This window comes from Lodderomyces elongisporus, chromosome 1 (genome assembly GCF_030384665.1).
Source record: "Lodderomyces elongisporus chromosome 1, complete sequence".
Taxonomy (NCBI): Eukaryota; Fungi; Ascomycota; class Pichiomycetes; order Serinales; family Debaryomycetaceae; genus Lodderomyces; species Lodderomyces elongisporus.
This window is the reverse complement of record NC_083673.1, coordinates 624,886-648,280: the sequence shown is the minus strand read 5'-3', so window position 1 is coordinate 648,280 and position 23,395 is coordinate 624,886. Positions and strand designations below refer to the sequence as shown.

Here is a 23,395-nt window from a genome sequence, read left to right as displayed (position 1 = left end):
CATCATCATCTATTACATAGTTATATATACACAAGGGATTTTTATTGAAAACAAAACTAAAGCTCATACACATAACACATTAAGAAAACACAGAAATGAATTTGCACAGTATAAGACCAATAATAAACATTAAAATTGAAAGGATCAAAATAAAATCAGCACGCTAAGGGTAAGCACGAGGAAAACAAACAATGGAACAACCATGGATAAACATAGAAAAGGCAGAAAGGGAAGATTGAAAGGTAGGATAGGAATGAATGAATTGAGACCAAAATAAAGAAACAAGAAGAAGAAGGAGGGAAATAAAAAAAAAATAAAAGAGGACAACCTCGGAGCCCTGACGCATGGTCAAAATTAACCGTAGCTGTTTATAATCCTGTTGATGTTGTTGATGTTGTTGTTGTTGATGGTGATGGTGGTGATATGGTAGTAGCAGTCTTTAAGTGTTCTTCTAATCGGTGGAGTTGTTGCGGTTGCTTCCGTTTTCATTCGTGACATTATTTCCACCACTATTATTGGGTAGGAGAAGATTGTGCAGCCACTACACCACTAGTTCCGTCTGCATTAGAAGCTCCTCTCTGGTGCTTACCTCTCCCTCTAATCCCCTTATTTGAATTTCTATATAAGTCCTTGAAATAGAGAAGCAAATCCTTCTCGTCTGCAGGTAGGCTATCTATTGCAGGCCCGCTAAGCTCAGCCAATTTATGAGTTAGCGCATTCAATGTCTCCAAATGAAATCTATTTTGATGCGACTTCAAATTTCCAAGCTGGGTAAAAGACTTGTCACAATTATCCAACCGACATTCATACGGTTTAACATGTTCGTGTGTAAGTTTATGCGCTTCTAAGTTACCTTTGCGATTAAACGACCTGCTGCAGATATCACAAGTAAATGGTTTTTCTCCTGTATGCAATCTCAAATGAGTTCGTAAATTACCACCCTGAGTAAATTTCTTGTGGCAATATGAGCACTCATATGGCTTATACCCTATGTGCGACCTTATATGAACTTCCAAGTGCGTAGACTGTGTGAAATATTTAAGACAGTAAGGACATTGCTCGGTTTTTGTCTTTTTCCGTTTAGGTGATCCCTCACTATCTTTTACTCTATGTTGGGAGTATTGTATTTGCTCAAGACCTGGACCTGGACCTGGACCTGGAGCTGATCTAAACCCTTGTAAATGTCCTTGTTGTTGTCCTTGCTGTCTTTGCCCATACTCATCAATCTCCCCATTGCCCTTGACTTCACTTTTTGGTCTGTGAGGCTTTTCAACTCCACCAACTAGACTCACGGGGCGAGGCAATACATTACCTTCAGGATTCGCGGCAGACCCATCGATATAGTTCCCTGGTGAAGCCAATATGCTACCATCGGGACCCTGCTCAATTGATTTGGTCACCCCTTTATCACGAGCTTGAATAACAAGCATCAATTGATCAATTTTGGTAGCTCCCAAAAGAGGGCGACCATCTTCGGATTTAGCAAATTGTTGTGCCGGCATTAAATTTGGATTGTTTGTTGTGCCATAAATATCTTCAACTGACGGTTCTTTGTTTTTCCTTGGGGGACGCTTGGTTGTCTTCTTTTTGTTAGTCTTTGAATGAGAATTTGTAGAGTTGGAATTTTCCTGGGGCAAACTTGGTACTTGCTGTGAAGGCGAATATTGTGGTACCAGCTGCTGTTGTGGTGGATATGGTTGGTAAAATTGTTGATGTTGCTGAGGTTGCTGGAGTTGCTGCTGAGTATGGCCAGGTACTCCTTGTTGGTAATAAACTGGTTGATATATAGGCTGCTGCACTGATTGCTGCGATTGTTGTAATTGTTGTGGTTGCAAATTTTGGGGAAGAGCGGCGCGGCCTTGAAATGGGATTTGCATTGGCATTTGTTGATTATAAAATTGCAGTGGCTGCGAAGCTGGTGCAGATGGAAACGAATAATTGCCACCGAGAAAGCTATTTTGTCGATTACCAGTTGGTGTAAAGCCAGTAGCAAAATTAACTTGGCCATTGGATGCGTTGCTAAAACTGGGAAATCCCGAAAACTGAAACAGATTCAGTGGCGATACTGAGTTAGCATTAGTTTTGTACTGGCGCTGCTGTGGTGCTTGGGCCAACGGAGGTCTTTGGTTGTAAGGGTTACTAGCGTACGGGTCATTAACTCTTGACTCGCTGAAAGTAGGTGAAGTCTTTGGAGATTGACCTTCCTCATTTCTTCTCGATGCCTTTGATGATATAGACGAAGTTGGAGAAAGTTGATCTTTTCCTCCTGGTACAGTGCTACCTTTACCTGTGTTTCCCCGCAAAGTTTGCCCTGGAGCCAAAGTATCAGATTTACCAAATTTATTGGTGTTCCCTTGCTGGTTTTCAATCGAATCCAGTGGCGATTTTTTACTCTTATCCTTGTCAAAAATATCTTGGCGCAAAGTAGTACCAATACTCGAGCCTATTGATGAATCGGATGTTCGTGCATTACGTGGATTTTTCAACGAGCTTTGATCATTAATAATCTTTAGAATAGAATTACGACGTTCTTGATTGTTCATGTTTGTGAAATCTATTGAACCACTAGAGATCATATTCTGAATAAGCTCAGTTATGCTGTTACCGTTTTTTCCACCTAAAGACATCGAGCCAAGTGGATTGTTGTTGTTGTTGTTGTTGATGATGTTACCGCTATTGTTACCGCTATTGTTATTGCTATTATCTAACCATGCTGAGAAATCTAATGAGCCGCCTTTGGATTTTGCCTTTGAACCATTTCCACCTCCAGCACCACTGATACTAAATTTGGGATCATTCTGTGACCATCCAAAAAGATTTGCCATGCTTTCCTTGTTTGTACCAAACAAATTCTCCAAGTCTTCCATGGTAAATTCTTGATTTGGAAAAATCGACAACTGACGCGATCTAGTAGGCGGTGGTAACTGGGGTGCTGCTGCTGAAGACATTCCAGGTTTCGATGAAGATGATGACGATGACGTGGGCGCAGCTGTAGTTGTAGTTGTTACTGTTGTGTTATTGTTGTTATTGTTGTTGCTGTTGTTATTGTTGTTGCTGTTATTTGGATTACCGCTAGATGATTGTCCACTTATTGAGTTTCCGGCAGAGCTGGGTATATTGATAAGTGAGCTGAATATACTATTTGATCTTGATACCAAGGGATTCGAGGGGTTGGAAATTAAATTTGTTGGTGTTGCTTCATATGCTTGGTCTGCATTTGGTCTGATCAGCGAGCTTATTGGTGGTGGAAGGAAGATGGAGTCTCCTCGAGATCTTGTGGGTACATAATGCGGTTGCTGTTGCTGTTGCTGCTGTTGTTGTGATGTCAGTGAGCTGGGAGGACTTGTAATCGGCAAGTTTGCACTGTTGGTTGGTCTTGGAGCATTTTGAGAATTTGCGTATGAATTCGAAAAGATCTTTTGTTGATTCAGAGCTGTATTTTGTTCATGCGAATTGGACTGTGTGCCTGGTTGCTGTGGTGATTGTTGCAAATAGCTCATTCTTTCTTGCGCTTTGTGGTTTAGTTCGTCGCCAAATTGATTATACAAGTATTCGAGATGTTTGCGTTCGTCTATACTACTTGACCTATGGCTGAGGTAATTCTTGTTGTCAAAGGTGTATGCAAGATTGTTGCTATGGTTATTAGTTTGTGCAGTTGGTGAACTGTCAGTTGGTTGTCTATTTTTGTTAGTGTTGTTGTTACTCAAATTGCTGTTCCGAAACGGGTCATGACTATTGAGATCTGAGACTTGCGGGAACGATGGCTTGGTCTTTGGTGATGCTGGATTGTAATTGCGTCTATTATTTTGGTTTGGAAATCCAGTGGCAATATAATCAGAGTGACCTGTTCCTGATTGAGTCTCTGTGGTTGCACTATGTGTGTTGTGGCCGATATTATCGTTGATGTTGAAGTTTGTATTAGTATTGTTGTTGTTATTATTACTGCTGCTGTTGTTGCTGCTGCTGCTGCTGTTGTTGTTGTTGTTGCTATTACTACTGTGAAGTCTCACTTGATTGTTTGTGGTAATTGCGGATTTCCCCATAATTGTCGCTCTCTCAGGATAAGTTACTAATTATTTATTTATTTGTTTTTTTTTGTTTGGGGTTTTTTTCCTCTCTTTTTTTCTTTTTCTCTTTTGTACTTTTTGTACTTTTGTCGCACTTTTTTCTTTGAATATGTAGAACAGGTCAGGATTTATAATTTGGTTTTGAATATTATGTACTTTTCTTGCTCTTTGAACTGTCTTATGGATCTATTTGGAAGAATATGTGATGTGACTGTGGGATGTTATATATCTGATGTTTGCTATCGACTGAATACTCTTAAGTATATATATATATATATTTGTAGGTATGTATATATAGTTGTATGTATGTATTTTCCAGATCGTACGTAAATGAACCAAGTTTATACGGACTTCCATTCAATTAGTTCAGGGAAAGAAAAAAGGGGGAAACAGTACAGAAGAAGTTACTTGTTTATGTGTTTGTTGTTTATAAAAGTGGTGAATCGGACTTTATATATATATATCAATTGTCAATGTCCATTAGTCCAAAAAGGAGTTTAGTTTGGAATCAATGGGTTTAAGTTGCTCCGGATCTGATAAACAATGAAGTAGCACAGCATTAAAAATATCTTATTGTCATACACGGAGTTGGCTAGGTTAAAAATATTTACATGCACGCAAGTGTATCCCAATATAAATTCCATCTATATACACATATTTAACAAGGAACTCTCATCAAAGAACAACAGCACTCGTCTCTAAAACAAATATACATGATGAAACGTCTCAGGTTGGCGAGGAAGAGAGGAGGAGAGTAGGAGAGGAGGGGGGGGGGGGTTGAATGTTACTAGTTCAACCTATTAAGCATTGTACCCTTTCATCACTCCTCTACTCCAAGGGCAGTTACCGATCATAAATCATACATCGTACATCACCACAATTTACAACATAAAACGCAAGTTTTACAACATAAATCTTTTCACATACGTGAATATCATTCACCAAATGATTATACTCTATCATCATCTATGTTTTGCGATAAACGCCCATGAAGAAGAGCCCTTTTTCTAATTCTGCAAACTACTCAGCTTGGCCTTTGCAATCATGTGATTGAACCACGGTTACTCTCATCTGGCATATTCTTCCAAATAAAAGTGACTACAAAAAGAAAAAAATTAAAAAATAAAAGAAAATTAACAGAAATGGATCAACAACCCAACCACAGCTACTAATGTTTGTAACAGACAAGGACCAGAGACAAGAAAAAAGGGAACAACAAAGAGTAAATTAAGAAAAAAAAAAGAAAAGTAATGACAGACGGAAAGCAGGCTAAAGCAACATTGAACCTCTTCGTTTTACTTTTCCTTTTTTTCTTACCAAAAAAAAAAAAAGAAGAAGAAGAAAAATAGTAGGATGTTTCTGACCTTTCCCAATGCTCTTTTCCTTGCTCTCCCTCTGCTTGTATAACAAAAGTAGATGTTGCATTTTGGTGCTTTCTTTGTTCTTCTTCTTCATCTTTTTTTCTTTTTTTTTTTTTGGCATCAAGTTGCAGCGAATGTTTGGAACGAGAACCTTTTTTTTTGAGAGAGAGAAATATAATTTCCATGACCCCCACCAGGAACAGCCCTGTACCCTCCGCCACTAAACAAACAACAAAGTCACATATTAACTTCTCTCTTCTACAAGCACTAGCACAGCAACCACAACAGCAACAACAGCAACAACAGGAAAGGAAAAACAATAAAACTAGTGAATCGAAAACGTACACGTCAATTCTAGAGATTTCACTACTACTACTACAACAACAACAGGAACTCAATTATTGATTGTTTTGAAGATGCATTTCATCTGGCTTTCCATCTCGAACAACTCTTCTTCCCTACTTTTTCCATATATCGTCAACGTTCTATCAAATAAGTTTCTGTACTTTTTCCCTCTCTCTTATTTAATCATCCATTGATATTTCAACAATGAAAAGTTCATATAAATCTCCATACTTCTTTCTTCTTTTTTGGTTGTTGCACCGCTCTCGCGTTGCACCTCTCTCCTTTTCACTACGAAAATCTTAACTTGCTATGTAGTAGCTGCGGAGTAGATGGATAAATACTGTAGAACACCAACACCAAAAATCGTGACGTTCAAGGTAGCGCTGTCCACGTTTTACACATTACACTTCAGACATATAACAGATTGATTGTTTTGTTGTGTTGAAGTTGGATAATCCTAGCATTCATATTAAGTTGTTTCTTGTTACACAAATCGTTGTCTTTCATATATTCTAAATCGTTGACTACTTATTCTCTAATTTACATTTCTCAATTCCTAGAACTAATGGGATATTCCTTCTCCTTTTATATTCTTCTTGCTATACCATTAATCCCATTAGTTCTGTTAATCCTTCCTATTATATCTTACTAGTCTTATTAGCATCAACTAGACTCTTGTCTTAATTAACTTTTGTCGATTTCTCATTTGAAAATTCCAGAATGACACCTTCAAGATATAAACGTACTAGAAATTCGACGCCGATCCCACGTACTAACGACAAATATATAGGAGATCACAATTTACCACCCAGTTTATCTTCAGAGAGGGAAAATGCTATGGAACATCATCTGCGTGATAGAAGAATGGATATTTCTCGAATTGTTGATGACAACTCGAGTATGTCAGTGGATTCAGATGAAGAGAGGGACAATGATTTAGATGATGGCAGTGATGGTGAATCTAAACTGGTTGATCAACAGATGGCAAAGCTGAATGCAGTAAACTATGTTGCCAGTAGTTCTATTGCGCCAGAAAATGAGAAAATGATAACGGAAGATGTCCCAAAGACTTTAAAACAAGCAATGAATTCGAAAGATGCTAATCGATGGAAGGAATCCATTAATGAGGAATTGCGTGCACATGCAGAGAACCAGACGTTTAGCTTAGTACGATTACCAAAAGGAAGGAAAGCGATCACGTGTAGATGGGTCTTCACAATCAAAAAGGATGGACGGTTCAAAGCAAGGTTGGTGGCCAGAGGCTTCAGTCAAGTTAAAGGAATAGACTATGAGGAAACCTTTGCTCCGGTAATTAGGTATGAGTCATTAAGGATTATGATGGCGATTGCTGCTCAAAAGAAAATGGTTTTTACATCAGATGGATGTAACCACTGCTTTTCTTAATGCGACTTTGGATGAGGAAATTTATATGCAACAACCCGAAGGATATGAGATTTCAAAAGGTTCAGACTTGGTATGCAAACTAAACAAATCCCTATATGGTTTAAAGCAAGCTCCGTTAGCATGGAACCAACGAGTTGATAAAGTTTTGAGAAATTTAGGATTCATTAGAAACAGAGCGGAAAACTGTTTATATTTCAAGGAAGATGATCATTCAATGTTAATTGTTGCACTTTATGTTGATGATATTCTTATTGCAGGAACCACTGATGAGTCGGTCACAATATTGAAGAAAAATTTATTGAAAGAATTTAAAATGAAGGATCTTGGAAAGGTCAGTAAATTCTTAGGTTTAAATATCAAACAAAGTGATGATTTCAAGATTGGACTTACTTTAAGGGACTATATTGAGACAATGGTGAAAGAATATAACATGAAGGAATGCAGACCTGAGAAAACACCATCAATGGTAAGTCAAGATTTAACATTAGATGAAAAGAATCACAAGTTGCTAACAGACTTATCGAACTACCGAAGTCTAGTTGGAAAATTGTTGTTTGCAGCAAATACAGTTCGATTTGATATCTCACATATAGTTGGTGTGCTATCCAGATACTTGAAAGAGCCAAAGGAACTTCACTGGAAAGCAGCAAAGAGGGTATTGAGATATTTGAAGGGCAGTGAGAATTTTGGAATTACCTATCAATATGAGGAAGGATCAAAAGTAGAAGGATATTGTGATGCTGATTGGGCCAATTACAAATTGTCGAGAAAGTCAACCTCTGGATTGGTATTCAAATATGCTAATGGTCCAATTACTTGGAGATCCAAGAAACAGGCGACAATTGCGTTAAGTACGACGGAAGCTGAGTTTATGTCATTGTGTGATGATGCAAAGGAAGCTGAATGGTTGAGGCAGGTTTTCAAAGAATTTCAGTTGGATATGACTAGTATTAAGTTGTATGAAGATAATCAAAGTGCTATTAAGCATGCTATACATCCTGTGTACCACCATCGAACTAAACACATTGATGTAAGACTCCACTTCATAAGAGAAAAGGTTGAAGAAGGATCCCTATTAGTTGAATACTTACCCACGAAACTTCAGATAGCGGATATGTTCACTATATATTACCAAAACCACAATTTGAGAAGTTAAGGGCAAGGTGTGTAGGAGAGAAAGAAGATTAAGTGATTTAGGCTTAAGAGAGGGTGTTGAAGTCAGAAGTGCAACCCAAAGGAAGGTCGATGAGTTGCCAAGAATATATTGAAGTCAGAAGTGCAACCCAAAGGAAGGTCGATGGGTTGCCAAGAGTAAGCCTTAATCACTTTGGTATACACACGACCAACACTGACCAATCAGAAGCTGAATGAGAAGATCGACAAAAGTTAATTAGGACAAGAGTCTAGTTGATGCTAATAAGACTAGTAAGATATAATAGGAAGGATTAACAGAACTAATGGGATTAATGGTATAGCAAGAAGAATATAAAAGGAGAAGGAATATCCCATTAGTTCTAGGAATTGAGAAATGTAAATTAGAGAATAAGTAGTCAACGATTTAGAATATATGAAAGACAACGATTTGTGTAACAAGAAACAACTTAATATGAATGCTAGGATTATCCAACTTCAACATGTTGAAGAAACCCACAGAGTAAAAAATCAAACAAACAAACAACAACAACAACAACAACAACAACACAGAAGACCAAAAGAGGACAAAAGAAGACAAAACAAAATGAAGTGATAGTATAAGGAAAGGAGGACAGAACAAGAGAGTGGATGCTTTTGTTTTATAGCAACTATACGTGTAATGAAGCACGGAATAGGATATATATAGATTTTGTCAACTCCGCCAACAACAATATTCGTGTAAATTCCAGTTGTTGCAAAGTATCAAAAACTCTACTCTAGAGAAAACACTTGAGTAAACCACATTAACGAATACAGCGTTCTTTTCTTTTAAAAGAAAATTTTATTTCTCAATGCTAAAGAAAGAAGGATGCACTTGAAATGATTATTGCTTTTCTTTTCCACTATTTCTTTTCTTTTTCATTCCTTCTTCAATTTCTTTTTATACAATGAAAAGTAAACAACTAAACTCTAGCAATGGTGGAAACAAAAAAAAAGAAAAAAGAATTTTTGAACAGACCAAGTAAAAAAAAAAAACAAATGAAAGATAATTAGATTAACAAAAGACCCTATTAAAGAATTTCTTTTGCATTTCAAATGATTTACACTACGGAACCGGAAAGCGATTTATTGTTGTGAGTTTGGTTCAACTCGTCGATGGTCAAAAGCATATTTCTGAAACAATCCAGCAACCCTTCCATATAAGAGTCCCCTTCCCCATTTGGTTTCTTCGCCTTGCCTCTGAAATACAAGGAGCAACTTAAATTCTGACCTTTGTAAAGCTTCTTGTGCATTTGCTTAATAAATCTCGAGGCAAGATTAATAAAACACGCAAATCTCGCCAAATCATGGTCAAATTTATCAGTAAATTCTAGCCTAAACATTGTGATTACATGCTTAAGGAGGTAGACCATATCCTCGTGACACAAGTTATCAACTTTAGCAAGTTCATATTCAGACATCGCCGTACCATTTTTCTTGTATATTTTATTGCATGTGCTCCAGTCATTAAAAATGCGCAGACAAAGTTGTTCACGGTCAAGGACTGGTGACGACTCTGTAAAAGTAGTTTCGGATGCGTGAGACGAATTCGGCGAAGTGTGCCTCAAAGTTGATTCTTTTTCCAATGGAGACACTGCTGCTGCAACACCGTCGTTTGAGCTAACCTTATCAATATCTACTTTGTCATTGTAGTTGTTAATTAGCTCGTCTTTTTCAGTTACCATTTTTACATTGCCAGTTTGTGTTACATTATGATCCACATTGTGATCCACATTGTGAGCCACATTGTGAGCCACATTGTGAGTCACACTGCCAGTTTCCAGAGCCAGTGAAGCATTTTCTGATTGATGAATAAAGTTCAACGAAGTAATTCCATCAATACTTTCGGTTCCAATTCCCTTTTCATTTTCCTCATTTTTTCCCGTCTTCTCGCCTTCCTTTGGAACGTAGTTTGCTTTAGCTGCGCCTTTTGCTTTAGCAGTCGTTTCCAATTGCTCAATTTTCTTCATTAATTTTTTCAACGTTTGTTCAAACTCCTGTGTTGTGTTGAACTGAGCCATTTTCTCGTCATCATTTATTACTGCTAAACGCTTTAACTCATTTTCTTGCGACTGATTCAATTGCTTCAATTCTTCAATCTCTTTAGCCATTTTCACAAGTTTTTCCTCTTGCTCCCTTAGTATAGCTCTATTTTTATCATTTATTGCACCCTCATCAACAATTTCATTAACATTTTCATTAACACTTCCATTGGCAATTCCATTAACACTTCCATTGGCAATTCCATTGGCAATTCCATTGGCAATTCCATTGCTTTCATTATACTTTTGTTCCAAATTATGCATGCTTGCTTCAATTTGCTTATTCGAAATACGCAATCTCGCATTGTCCTGTTTGACGGATTCCAATTCTTCTTGCAATCGCATCATTACTTCAGTACTTGCTGATTTCTTTGCTCCATCTTGACTTGAGCAAGAGTTTGGTTCCAATCGTTTCTGTAATATGTTTCTTAGCAACTCGTTTTCATGCGTTAGCTTAACAATTTGTTCATGATCAATAATCATCTTTACTTCAGCGCCAGTGCCAACCTCAGCTCTAGTATCGGCCTCAGTATGCGCACCAGCATTAGATTGAAAACTTTGATTAAGAATTGGATTTTTTTTGCTCGAAATACCGTTTAATAAAGATTCATCTCTTTCTCTGTTTTCTTTATTTCTATCGAAAAACTCACTACTATCAATTTGATGGTGCCGTGTCGGTGTGTCTAGTTTACCTTTCGCAGCAGCGTTTGGCGAATTTGGCAAATTTGGCGCAATTGGCGCAATTGGTGATGAGTGATTCAAAGGTGCAAAGGTATGGTTTATAGGTGGAGAGTGAAGCAATGGGATATGCGAAGGCTTGAGCGCTCGTAGCTTCTGCTGGTGCAACTGTTGAGAATTTGGCGGTTTGGTATGTTGTTGTGGTAACAGATCGAGATTAATGTTTTCCAAAGGTTGCTGTAGCTTTTGGCTCAGGTTTTGATTCTGGTTTTGATTCTGGTTCAGCTGCTGATCATTGGGCGGGATTTGTATCCATGATGGAGACGTTTCAAAATTTGGCTGTTGTGATGACAGGATATCAGAACTATACTTTAGTTCAGGTGAAGCCACGTTATTTGGAGATGATATTGCGTGTTCAAACATTCGGAGTACACTGCTGGCGCTTAGTGTGTTTTCCAAAACCAATGAATTATCATCTGTTGTGCTATTGCTGAAACTTCGTAGAAGCGTTTCATGTCTATATGACTTTGAATGTTCATTGGGAGATGCCGACAGTGACATGTTGACCAATATCAAATTGAAAACAGGAGAAAAAGAGAAAAGAGAAAAAGAGAAAACAGGTACAAATAATCTGTGAAGCTAGTAACTTTTACACATTTGATAAATTCGAAATGAATAGTTTGGTAAGTTTGGATCTGTTTACATATGTTAAAAAAAATAATAAAAAAATAAAATAAAAAAGAAAAAACTACGCGTTTGAAAACAAGCCGCACGTACTACTCTTACGGGTTGTAGATTATTCGAGGCAGTCCACGCTGTGTAATATATGGACGCATAGTTTTTCTTTTGTGTAAATGAAGCGGAAATTTTTTAATATTTTTTGGGAAATAGAAATAAAACAAAAAAAAAAAAAGAAATTAATTTTAAAACAAGCAATAGCACAAATGCTTTTCTCTGTTATATTGAGCAAAAACAGAGTCACTTTCAAGTTGTGTTTGTAGAGTCTACATAGTACCTAATGCAAAACAAGATTAATACAGCTACAAACTACCAATCTGGATTCTTTGAGTTTTTCTGTTTTTTTTCATTTTTCAATTCTTGTGAAAGTGTGGATTACTTTTTATGAATTTAGCCAAAAGTACACTACTCTGCTTTCTAATTGTTCTCTGTCTTTTTTTTATTTTTTATTTTTTTTATTTTTTATTTTTTATTTTTTGATGGGGGGGGGGAAGTGGGGGAGTGGGTGTATGTGTGTTTGTGTGTTGAGGGAGAAGAAAGGCGAGGGAAGGTTTTTTTTTTTTTTTTTTTTTTTTAACTTCTTCCATATTAGATTTCCCAATTAGGTTCAACATTTCAAGTTTGCGGAAGCACACCTCAAAAACCTTTGCCCAAAAGAGTCCATCAATCTTGTACGGCCATAGAATTGTATTATTCTGCGGCACCAACTTTTCTACCTTTAATTATAGAATTCTATCAGTACTCCCTTTTTTATTCTATTTTTGATTTTCTTTACATTTCCTAACCAGCCGCCACAACAGCTAGATATATACTGAACCCACACACAAACACACACTCGAATATACATATACATCTATATATATATATATTCATATCACTTTGTCCATAGTTTTATTGCCTCCTCCACTTTTCTCTTGTTCACACAGTCATCAACATCCCATACATTATTCTTTACAAATTAAACAGACAAACAAAGAAGTAGACAAATAGACAAACAGACAAATAGACAAATAGACAAAGCAAGAAAACAAAACAGGAAGAGGCATAATCAATAACCATCATACACCTTGAAACTCATTAGCAATATGTTTTATGAAGAGCACGACTCCAAGGGCTCATTACTATCTTCATCCAAACTGGGGTCTCCAAGAAACTTTAAGCGATATTTCGCATTTGGAATTCTTCTAAGTGTGCTAGTATGGGGAAGTTCATTTTTACTTATCACAATCCAGAGTTTTGGAAACAGTTTTTACATCCAGTCACTCCAGTCTTTACAATCACAACAGGTTTCTTTCAAAGGATTACTGCATGACGAAGGGATTGATACTGTTCAATATGCTAGGCCCTCGCTCAAGTCACCAGATTTGGGAGGGAAGTTGTCATTCACAAAAAAGGTTTTTGACGAACACGTATTAGATGCCAAGTTGCATAGCATCCAATGGATACAGACTCCAGAGTCATTATATGATGATCAAGGGACATATGTCATCAATGAAGGGAACGATGACCAAGGAGAACTCAACATTGTAGTCAAATCGTTGGCTAATGAAAGCTATTCCTACTCATTAATTGACCATTCAACGTTTAAATACAAAGAAATCGAGTATACTATTTCAGATTACGTTGCATCGCCAGACCTTCAAAAAGTTATATTAAAGACCAATAGCTCTAGCTCCTGGCGACACTCTTCTTTGGCCTTATATTGGGTCTTGGATGTTAAAAAAAAAGAAATAAACCCCTTACATAGCAACATTCAAGACAAGTTATCCACAGTGTCATGGTCTCCAGACTCTACCCACGTTGCTTATATATACAACAACAACATATTTTTGAAAGACACTGAACTTGACAAAACGATACAAGTTACCAAAGACGGATCGACTGAAGTGTTTAATGGAAAACCAGATTGGGTTTATGAAGAGGAAGTGTTTGGAACAGATATTGTTTTATGGTGGTCTGCAGATGGGTCAAAGTTTGCATTTTTAAAGTCCAACAACACTGATGTTCCAGAATTCACCATACCATTTTATGCTCAAAAGAATCACACAGACTACCCCGAGTTGGTCAACATTAAATACCCCAAGGCAGGCTACCCAAATCCTTTGGTTAGTGTACTCACATACGACGTAAAAAAGGGCAAAGTATCAAACCACTTACTCGAAACGTCAACTATCGATCCTTTGAATAGATTAATAACGGAAGTTGTTTGGGTTGGAGACGAGCTCTTGGTTAAGACTTCAAATAGAGCCAGCGATTTGTTGGAAATATTCTTAATCGGGCAAGATGAAAGCGGTGTAAAATTGGTGCGAACTCATGAGGCAAAAGATTCATGGTTTGAGATCACCTCGCATACATTATACGTACCGCAGAACAAGACAGCGGGACGTCAACAAGATGGATATATTGACACAGTTGTTGTTGATGGTTACAATCATTTAGCATATTTTTCACCCCCTAGTAGTTCTCAATATGAATTGTTGACAAGTGGGAACTGGGAAGTTGTTGGAGGCGTAGCAGCATTTGACTATACTAGAAACAATGTTTACTTTATAAGCACAATCAAATCTTCAATTGAGCGTCATATCCACTCTGTTAATTTATTAGACAGATCAAATGACGGGCTCCCTTTTATCAAGGATATCACTGCAAAAGAAGGCTATTATAGCTCTTCTTTCTCCTCGGGTGGAAGGTTCCTCTTGTTGTCCGACTTGGGTCCCGGAGTGCCAACGCAAAGGATCAATGATTTGAAATTGGGTAAGAATGTTAAAGAGATTGAGGATAACCAAGAGCTTGCTCAAAGGTTACGTGATTATGCTTTACCAGAAGTGAAATTTGATACTGTTGAATTGACTGATGAGCAAGGCGAAAAATTTCTCATCAATTCTGTCGAAACTTTACCACCAAATTTTGACGAGAATAAGAAATATCCTGTCTTGTTCTTCATTTATGGAGGTCCCGGCTCTCAGCAAGTAACCAAACGCTGGTCGTTATCATTTAGCACTGTAGTCGCTGCTGAATTGGACTCAGTGGTTGTTACAGTTGATGGGCGTGGTACAGGTTTTAACAACTTGAACTATAAATTGGGCCAAAAATTTAAATTTATTGTGCGTGACAAATTGGGTAAATACGAGCCAGTTGATGTTATAAACTCAGCCAAAATCTGGGCGAAGAAATCATATGTTGATCCAGACAGAATCGCTGTTTGGGGCTGGTCATATGGTGGGTTCTTAACTTTAAAGACCCTTGAAACTGATTATGAGGACTCCGTTTTTAATTATGGTGTTGCAATTGCACCAGTTACTAGATGGAGATTATATGATTCTATCTACACGGAGAGATATTTGAGGACACCTCAAGAGAATCCAGAAGGGTACTTGACCGGATCCATCAATAATGTAACAAACTTTGAGCATGTGAAGAAGTTTTTTATTGGTCATGGTTCTGGTGACGACAATGTCCATGTTCAACATACACTACAGCTATTAGACGAGTTCAACCTTGCAGAGATTGAGAATTTTGAGTTTATGATATTCCCTGACAGCAATCACGGAATGAGTTATCATAATGGAAATAAAGTCGTTTTCGATAGAATATTGGATTTTTTCAGAAGAGCATTTGATGGTGAATTTGTATAGTTGCCATACAAATTTTGGTGAGCAGGGGGGTGGTGGTAAGAGGAATGTGCTTTTAACTATGTACTAGTAGACGTTACATTCAATTCAATTTAATGATCTTTGATGATCTTTATTTTCTTCTTTTTTTTTTGTATTTTCTCCTGTCCATTTATCTTTCTAATTTTTCTTTAGCGTTGACTTCTACTTCATAACATCATTTGGGAATCATATGTACGTAATTAAGGATCAAATTCAATACTTCTTGAGATGTCCAGCCATCTTGTCTATTTCTAACCCACATGGTACTTGACACATGGCCGCACTCACGTGATTTACTCGTAGGAACGGCCATTTTGCAAAACAGAAATTTTTGTAAAGCCGCGAGAAAGCGAAAAAAAAAAATGAGAAAAAAAAAGAGAGCAAAAAAAAAAAAAACCAGAAATTTGAAATATAAAACAGAGCATCTAAAAATTTTTTTTTTTTTTCAAAACTGAACATCTCGTCCATCTCCATCCCATTATCATTATCATCATCGATATTAAACACAGCACTGTACCAAAATGATTATTTACCAAGACGTTATCTCAGGCGATGAATTGCTTTCTGACGCTTACGATGTTAAATTAGTTGACGACGCTGTCTACGAAGCCGACTGTCAAATGGTCACTGTTGGTAATGGTGACATTGATATTGGTGCTAACCCATCAGCTGAAGATGCTGAAGAAGGTTTGGAAGATGGTGCTGAGACCGTTAACAACGTTGTTTACTCTTTCAGATTGCAACAAACCCAATTCGACAAAAAATCATTCACTACATACATCAAGGGTTACATGAAGAAAGTCAAGGCTTACTTGGCTGAGCACGACCCAGAAGCTGTTGAAGTTTTCGAGAAGGGTGCTACTAAATACGTCAAGAAAGTCTTGGGCTCATTCGGTGACTGGGACTTCTACACTGGTGAATCAATGGACCCAGATGCTATGATTGTCTTGTTGAACTACAGAGAAGACGGTACCACTCCATACGTTGCTATCTGGAAACACGGTGTCAAGGAAAACAAGATCTAAGTGTTGAAGAAAAAAGAAAAAACAAAAAAATTAAAACAATAAAAATAAACTTGCTTTTACAATGCTAGTCATCAGTGAAGAATACTTTTGTTTATTTTTAGTTTTTTAAATATATATATATAAATACATATATATATATATATATATATATATATAGTTCTATCCATTTATTGATCGTTTTTCTATTGCAATTTCTGTTGTTGATTATTCTGGTGACTTATTAATTTTGGCCAAATAGTTTGTCACAATTGATGCTGTTCTCCTTTTCTATTTTTTTGCATTCTGTTTTTTTGTTTGACAATTGACAAGCAAACATTCTCTAACGTTATGTTATCGTCGATGTACCAAAATAATTCTACATTGTAATCCTCACCAAGAATTGACCTCATAGCAAAAGCTCTGCTTTCGTCAATGATCCGCCTAGCTTTTAATCCGTACTCCTGTCTTTGCTTGCTAGTGAGACCCGAGGGATGATTCTCATCAATTGCGTTGACTTTATTGTTTTCATTTCTTGCATTTGTTTCAGTTCTTCCGTTACTCTCATTACTCTCATTACTCTCATCACCTTCATTAAATTTAGTTCTAGTGGGTTTATCATCTTTCGCATCCACTGCCCACGACACAATTTTTTTAAGTACATTAAATGATTGTTTGGACTCAAAGCCGTGATCAAAAAGATACTTTTTAGACTGAGGAAGCAACTGGTCATGTGAGCAAACATGACGACAACACATTGCTATCAATACCCCGGCAAATTTGTCCTTTGAAAATAGGTCCGAGTTGAGCAACAGTTTTAATGTAAGGTCTGTTGCTGCACCACATAAATGTTTTGAAACGGTAACCACATTTTTATAGTCGACATCTTCAAGGAATTTAGATACATTAAGATCTTTAATATCTATTTTACTCCTCTTTATTTGCGGCAAAATTTGAGAGCTTTCGGAGCTTTCGGAATCTGTAATAATCTTGGAGTCGGCTTTTAGTCGATTTTTACCTCTATCAATAAGTCCATATCCATAATGTGAACCTTCACCATTTTTAATTGAGTTCTTCTCTTCCATTTTCTTTTGATGTTTTCCGCCCTTGACATCTTCCAATATGCATTGGTTGATATATCTAGAAAGTTCTCCTTTCCCGCAACCGAATTCCATATAAAAAAACTCTTGTGAAAGCATATCAAGCCTCTTCAAATTCCCAATAAGTGAAGATTGCTGCAATATGTGTTTTTGGAATGTCCTCTCTTCCAAATGAGGTTTCAACCCTTTATGTTCACAAACTCGAAGCTCGAGTGCTGGAAACTCCAAACCATTAATAATAGATAAAACTTTACTTTCAGTTATGGTAAAATCATCAGCAAGTTCAAAGTTGTCATTATCACCTTTTTGAGTTCTTTGTCTCCCGCCACTTTGTAGTCGCGAATTGTAATTGAGTTCGAACCACGGGTCACGGTTTTCTTTTGGTCTTGCATTACATTTGAGTACATGCGTGTCCAACTCAGATTTCCAAATTGTATGATTTGGATCAAGTGGACAAGGGACTCTTTCTAGAGTAAGTGAATTAGATGAATTAGATGCGTCTTTTGGTACTTGCTGATGAAGAATGTGTTCTGCACAATACTTGTTTGACTTCTTTCTCATCAACCGACATTTTTTGTTATCCTTTGGCAGAACATATTCACAATAGTAGAGTACAGTCCCATCTGCATTTTTGGTTTTCTCGACTTTCTGCTTCTTTCTAGGGTTTGGTTGGACTGATTTAGTCTCCGACATCCTTGTACATGTAATGGAGATGAAGATGCAAAATTCAAGACGGGGTCTTGAGACCAAATAAATAAACCAGAGGAAAAAAAAAGCAAAAAAAAAAAGCCAAAAAAAAAAAAAACGGATTCCGCGCTTCTGATCTCATCTTGTGTCTCATCACCATCATCAAATTCATTATTGCAAATTGAAAATTGAAAATTGTGTCTGTTTGTGTATAGTTGGTTGACTCTTTTTGATTTTCTTTCTTTTTTCTAATTTATATATCTATATTCTATACATTTTTATTTCATCCTCTCGAATTTAAATTAAAGAGGAGAAGAGCCGGAAAATAACAACAAGGAATTGGGAATATGAAAGGTAATAATCAGATGTGGAGGTTGGACTTACTTGAAGCCAAGTTCCAAGAGTTACCTCCAAGATTTCCTCATACGAAAAAGCTTTTACTTGCATCGAAACATAATAACAAATTGGCCAAGAAACTACCAAAGAATAAAGAAGAGGCCCTTGAAGAAATTGCTCAATTAAAGGCGCAGTTTTTTGAAAACAAGTACCATTCTGGCTATAAGAAGCTAGATAAAGAAGTGAGGAGATTAACAAAGCAGAAAACGAAGAAGGATGTTCCTGAGGTATTTAACAATGAAGAATTCATAAACCAGTTGATCACTTCAAGATTGATCAAAAGCATCAGTAGTACCATACTTACCAACAAGGAATTGAAAGCCAATCCTCCAGTTTACATAAAAGATTCAGTGAGGGATACAATCAAAGACAAGGCAAACCCTTGTAATCCTTCTCAGTTTTTCATTGCGCATTGTCAAAACTCAAAGGAGGTGAATAATTATTGTTCAAACTTGTGGAACACCAAGGAAATGAAAACGATCCTCAATGATATCGACTGGAGTTTTAGACAAGTTAGAGGCAGTCTTACAAAGACTGAACTAGAGGAAAGAAGCCGACAAACTGGACAAGCTTCAGATACAGGTGATAATGAGGGCACAGGCACTGACGAGGAAAGTTCTTCAGAAGGTGTTAATTCAGAAGACGATGAAAGTAGTGACGAAGATGATGGCACATCCTCTAGTGGTTTGGAGCACGAAGGCAAAGATGGAATACATAATGGGATTCAAGATGATGGTTCTGACATTGATGAAGAGTTAGAAGCTTACGCCCAGTATGACAAGTGGGTAGTAGCCTCAGACCAGGAGGATATTGACGAGAAACAAGAAGAAGAATTTGAACTTGATCCTAACGTCAATTACAATGAAGTGACAGACGAAGAACCACTGGAAGATGATGAAGAATATTCGGGGGATGAATCCGACCCTACTGATGAAGCTGAAGATAAAGATGAACAGCAACAACAACACGAAGAAGAAGAAGAAGAAGAAGAAGATGATGATGATAGCTCAGTTGATGACTTTTTTGAAGAAGAGCCGCCAAAAAAGAAGTCCAAAAAAACCAAAGAAACTAAGGACGATGAAACCCGTTATAAGTTACCAGCACTTGCTACAGGATACTATTCAGGAGGTTCTGATGATGAAGATGAGATTGGTGATGTAGACAATGATAGAGTTGTGAAAGAACTTACACAACAACGCAAGAATCGTAGAGGACAGCGAGCTAGACAGAAGATCTGGGAGAAGAAGTATGGTTCTAAAGCAAAACACATTGTAAAGGATAAGGAAAGAATTCAAAACGAAAGAGAGATTCGCCAAAAGGAATATGAAGAAAGACAACGTAAAAGGTAGTTGAAGGCGAAATTATTGGCTGAAAAGCAGAAGCCTACAGGCTCTAACATGGAACCATTGGGTGAGCGCAAATCTAGAAGTGCCAATGGAACTAGAACTGCTGTTGGTGTTGTAGGTGCTGCACCTGCTGCAGAAAAACTGCTCCATCCTTCCTGGGAGGCTAAGAAACAAGCAGAAGCGAAAATGAAAAACGTCAAGTTCCAGGGTAAGAAAATCACTTTTGATTAAGTGTGCAAATCTAAATAGGTTATTTTGGGATTTACGTATTACCTTTATATATATATATATATATATATATATGTATGTATGTATGTATTATGCACCTTTAGCATCCACAACTATAATAGGTTGTAGTCAATTTCAAAAGATTGCAAAAGTTCTTGCTCTGAAACTGGATGACACCATGCTTCTCCGCGAATTACGAAATTGTAATGACACTTTTCAGGCTCTGCCACTGACACAATTGCAGGCCCTTCGCCGCAAATAAACTCAACGGTTGCAGATCTCTTGGGTCCATTCCAGCATCTAGCACCATTTGCAAAGATTAGCTTTCCTTCCTTGTACTCTTTAAATACACCAATAAGTACGTCGTTCTGATAGATGGAATTGAGGAATTCAACGCGGTAATAATACCCGCCAAGATTATTCGAAATCGGCAATTTCTCATATGCTCTCAAGATATCATCCGGACCATAATCGGAGCTCGAATCCTTTTTTATCACGGTGATGGTTTTCTCTATTTTCTCAAGTTCTTCTTCAAGTTTATCGATTTCGGGAGCTAGTTGATTACTAGACAATTTAGAAACATAAGTTTCTGGTGTCTTGATCAAAAAGTTTTGTACAAAAAGATTAAAATAATAATGGATCATATTTTTCAAAGAAGGTACACCATCGTAATGTTTGGACTTGCTCTTGCTCTTGCTCTTCTTCTTGTCGTTGTTTATGTTTCCATTTCCTGTCAATTCGATATTGATCGAATGCTCTTTTGCGTTTTCGACAATTTTTTTAACAAACTCGGTTATATCATGGAAATCTTTTTGTACACCATCCTCTTTGTTTGATATATATTCTTGAAACTTGTGTATTGATTCTTTTACTGCGTGGTCATTGTAGTTCGGGTTATAACCTTTAGACAATTCCTCCAAAATCTTTTCCAATTTTTGCAATTGTTCGTCTTGCTTTAATATGTCCCGCTTATAAGCTTCAATTCTGTTTGCCAAATTGGCAAAATGTTCATCCAATATATCGTATAAATCAGGTGTGTCTTCCTGTAGTTCTACATCCTCCATATGTATCTTTAATTTGTTCAATTTCATCTTCTTTTCCGGCACTTGTCTCTCCAAGTGTTCCAAATTGTTGATTAAAGACTTTCTATTTCTTTGGGATAGATCCACCACGTGTTGCTTCTTCTTCAATGCTTTGTTCAAAATCTGCAACTGCTCTGCCTTGTAAGTTTCAAATTGACGGTGAATCTCATCACATTTATTCTCGCAAGTTCCCAATTGGTATTCATCAGATCCATCACAACAGATGTCGTAATCACACACTCCATCATTTAACTTGAATTGCTCGATATACGCAGGAAAATGACCCTGATTGGCACAATAAAATTTTATTGCAGAATCACGACAAGCATTGGTACCGGGCTCATCTGATCCATCAGGACAGTCGCATATATCGTCGTTGATTTGACTCAATTGCAATTTAATGGAGGAGTCATTCAAACATGTCCAATATTGGTTTCCATCCTCGTCAATTTTGGCACTGTATAGATGCTGATCCTCGGGGCTAACGCCAATAACGTGGGCTTGCGAGAGACAAAGGAGCCACAACGGCAGAAAAATAGCCAATTTCCCCAATTGCATTTGAATCGATGCGATGTAAAAAGAATGAACAAAAAGTATAACTAAATTAAAAAGGAAGTTTAAAAAAGAAGTGCTGTGAAGAAAGTGTAGCTAAATAAGTTGTTAATCAAATCTTTGAATATGGAAGTTAATTGAAAACATAAAAGAAAAAAAAAATTGTCTAAATGAAAGTTGACCGAAATTGAGGGTGATTGCTTTTTATTTTTATGGCTCTTTCCTCTATACCGTGATAAACCATAAACCTTTTTCAAGCACGCGAAACCTCCTTTCGTATTAGTCTCCGCACCAGCCAAAACCCATCACAAACTCTTGTATATTCAGCTAAGAAAACTGCGGTGCAGCAAAATGTTTGTTCAATAAAATACCCAGAGCAAACCAATTATTTTGGAAAGCAGAGAAAGAATTGTACAATTAGCTCTTGTAATAAAGTGATCTATATCTCTCTCTCTCTATATATATATATATATATGCTTCTGTATATAGAGTAATACATAAATAAGTATTACCAACCATTCTTTATGCGTGTTAAAAAGAAGGAAAGATTGTTAGTTTGAGTTATTGCTGATAAGAAAACAAAAAATAAAAAAGATAAAAGAGGATGAATTAAAAGCCATATGAAATCAAGACTTTTACTATTTACAACTTTTAGTTTCATGCGGATACACTTCATCCATGTCTTTCTTTGTGAACTTCAAGTTCTTTTCGCAGTTGGGATATGCAATTCCATTTGATACCAATATTCAACTTCAAGACCAAATTCTCATTATTCTTTAGAAAAAAAAATAAAATGTTTTCTTTTTAAACCTCTTTTATGGCTTCATTCCGTAGTTAAGCACCACACATTTCCCATTCATGTTCTCGTCCATTAGTATACTAACAGCTTTCTCGGCAACTACTGGTGTTTCAAGAACTGGTTGTAGATGTTTGTGTGCGTGTTCGCTCATACCTGTGTCCAGTACTAATCCTGGTAATAACGCATTGATGCGAATACGACCTTTTAATTCATGAGCTATACTTTGCGTGAATCCCAATAGCCCCGACTTTGAAGCGTTATATACCGAAGTTCCTGCCACGTTAAAATGTGTGTATGATAGAATAGAGCCAATGTTCAAGATCGATGGCATTTGGCTTTTATTTCGAAGCATGGGCTTGATGGCCAATTGACTTAAAAGGATAGGTATGGCGAGATTCAAGTTCAAGATATCCATAATACTTTGCTGTGTTGTTCGTTGAAGAAGCGAGGACTGGGTGATTCCTGCACAATTCACCAATATCGTTTGTTTATTCAAAAGCTTCTCCATCGTTACAAGACCTGGGTTTCTCTGGTCCACCAAATGTAGTAGATCCAAAGATTGGTAATGATGCTTTTGTTCATAAGGTGTTGGTAAAAGTTCTGCTGCATTTCGAAGACGCATCGGATCTCGTGCAATTAATGTAATTGATGCACCTTCTTCAGCTAATTTATTAGCAATGGCTTTCCCAATCCCCGAGGATCCGCCTGTAATTAGGGCCGACTTTCCTTTAAACATTTGCTAT

The 23,395-nt window shown here is 37.0% G+C and overlaps 9 protein-coding genes across 9 annotated transcripts; 4 read left to right on the top strand and 5 right to left on the bottom strand. All coding sequences in view use genetic code 12, as the record gives it.

The window, feature by feature from the left end:
- Positions 1–512: 512 nt before the first annotated feature.
- Positions 513–4,043, bottom strand: AZF1 (DNA-binding transcription factor; the record flags this gene model as incomplete). The annotated part of the gene is made up of 1 exon (XM_001527666.2): positions 513–4,043. The coding sequence occupies one exon, from the start codon at positions 4,041–4,043 to the stop codon at positions 513–515; it is 3,531 nt and encodes a 1,176-aa protein (XP_001527716.2).
- A 5,368-nt stretch (positions 4,044–9,411) lies between these two features.
- Positions 9,412–11,631, bottom strand: PVL30_000230 (uncharacterized protein; the record flags this gene model as incomplete). Its single annotated transcript, XM_001527664.2, has 1 exon — positions 9,412–11,631. One exon carries the CDS (start codon positions 11,629–11,631, stop codon positions 9,412–9,414), a length of 2,220 nt encoding a protein of 739 aa, XP_001527714.2.
- Positions 11,632–12,893: 1,262 nt separating this feature from the next.
- PVL30_000229 (uncharacterized protein) lies at positions 12,894–15,443 on the top strand (the record flags this gene model as incomplete). The annotated part of the gene is made up of 1 exon (XM_001527663.2): positions 12,894–15,443. One exon carries the CDS (start codon positions 12,894–12,896, stop codon positions 15,441–15,443), a length of 2,550 nt encoding a protein of 849 aa, XP_001527713.2.
- Positions 15,444–15,982: 539 nt separating this feature from the next.
- On the top strand, positions 15,983–16,486 carry TMA19 (Ribosome associating protein; the record flags this gene model as incomplete). The annotated part of the gene is made up of 1 exon (XM_001527662.2): positions 15,983–16,486. One exon carries the CDS (start codon positions 15,983–15,985, stop codon positions 16,484–16,486), a length of 504 nt encoding a protein of 167 aa, XP_001527712.1.
- Positions 16,487–16,728: 242 nt separating this feature from the next.
- On the bottom strand, positions 16,729–18,255 carry TRM13 (tRNA:m4X modification enzyme; the record flags this gene model as incomplete). Its single annotated transcript, XM_001527661.2, has 1 exon — positions 16,729–18,255. One exon carries the CDS (start codon positions 18,253–18,255, stop codon positions 16,729–16,731), a length of 1,527 nt encoding a protein of 508 aa, XP_001527711.2.
- A 341-nt stretch (positions 18,256–18,596) lies between these two features.
- BUD22 (bud site selection protein 22) lies at positions 18,597–19,994 on the top strand (the record flags this gene model as incomplete). The annotated part of the gene is made up of 1 exon (XM_001527660.2): positions 18,597–19,994. One exon carries the CDS (start codon positions 18,597–18,599, stop codon positions 19,992–19,994), a length of 1,398 nt encoding a protein of 465 aa, XP_001527710.2.
- A 48-nt stretch (positions 19,995–20,042) lies between these two features.
- PVL30_000225 (uncharacterized protein) lies at positions 20,043–20,222 on the top strand (the record flags this gene model as incomplete). Its single annotated transcript, XM_061119158.1, has 1 exon — positions 20,043–20,222. The coding sequence occupies one exon, from the start codon at positions 20,043–20,045 to the stop codon at positions 20,220–20,222; it is 180 nt and encodes a 59-aa protein (XP_060975141.1).
- A 110-nt stretch (positions 20,223–20,332) lies between these two features.
- Positions 20,333–21,859, bottom strand: PVL30_000224 (uncharacterized protein; the record flags this gene model as incomplete). Its single annotated transcript, XM_001527659.2, has 1 exon — positions 20,333–21,859. One exon carries the CDS (start codon positions 21,857–21,859, stop codon positions 20,333–20,335), a length of 1,527 nt encoding a protein of 508 aa, XP_001527709.2.
- Positions 21,860–22,668: 809 nt separating this feature from the next.
- PVL30_000223 (uncharacterized protein) lies at positions 22,669–23,388 on the bottom strand (the record flags this gene model as incomplete). The annotated part of the gene is made up of 1 exon (XM_001527658.2): positions 22,669–23,388. One exon carries the CDS (start codon positions 23,386–23,388, stop codon positions 22,669–22,671), a length of 720 nt encoding a protein of 239 aa, XP_001527708.2.
- Between the last annotated feature and the right edge of the window lie 7 nt (positions 23,389–23,395).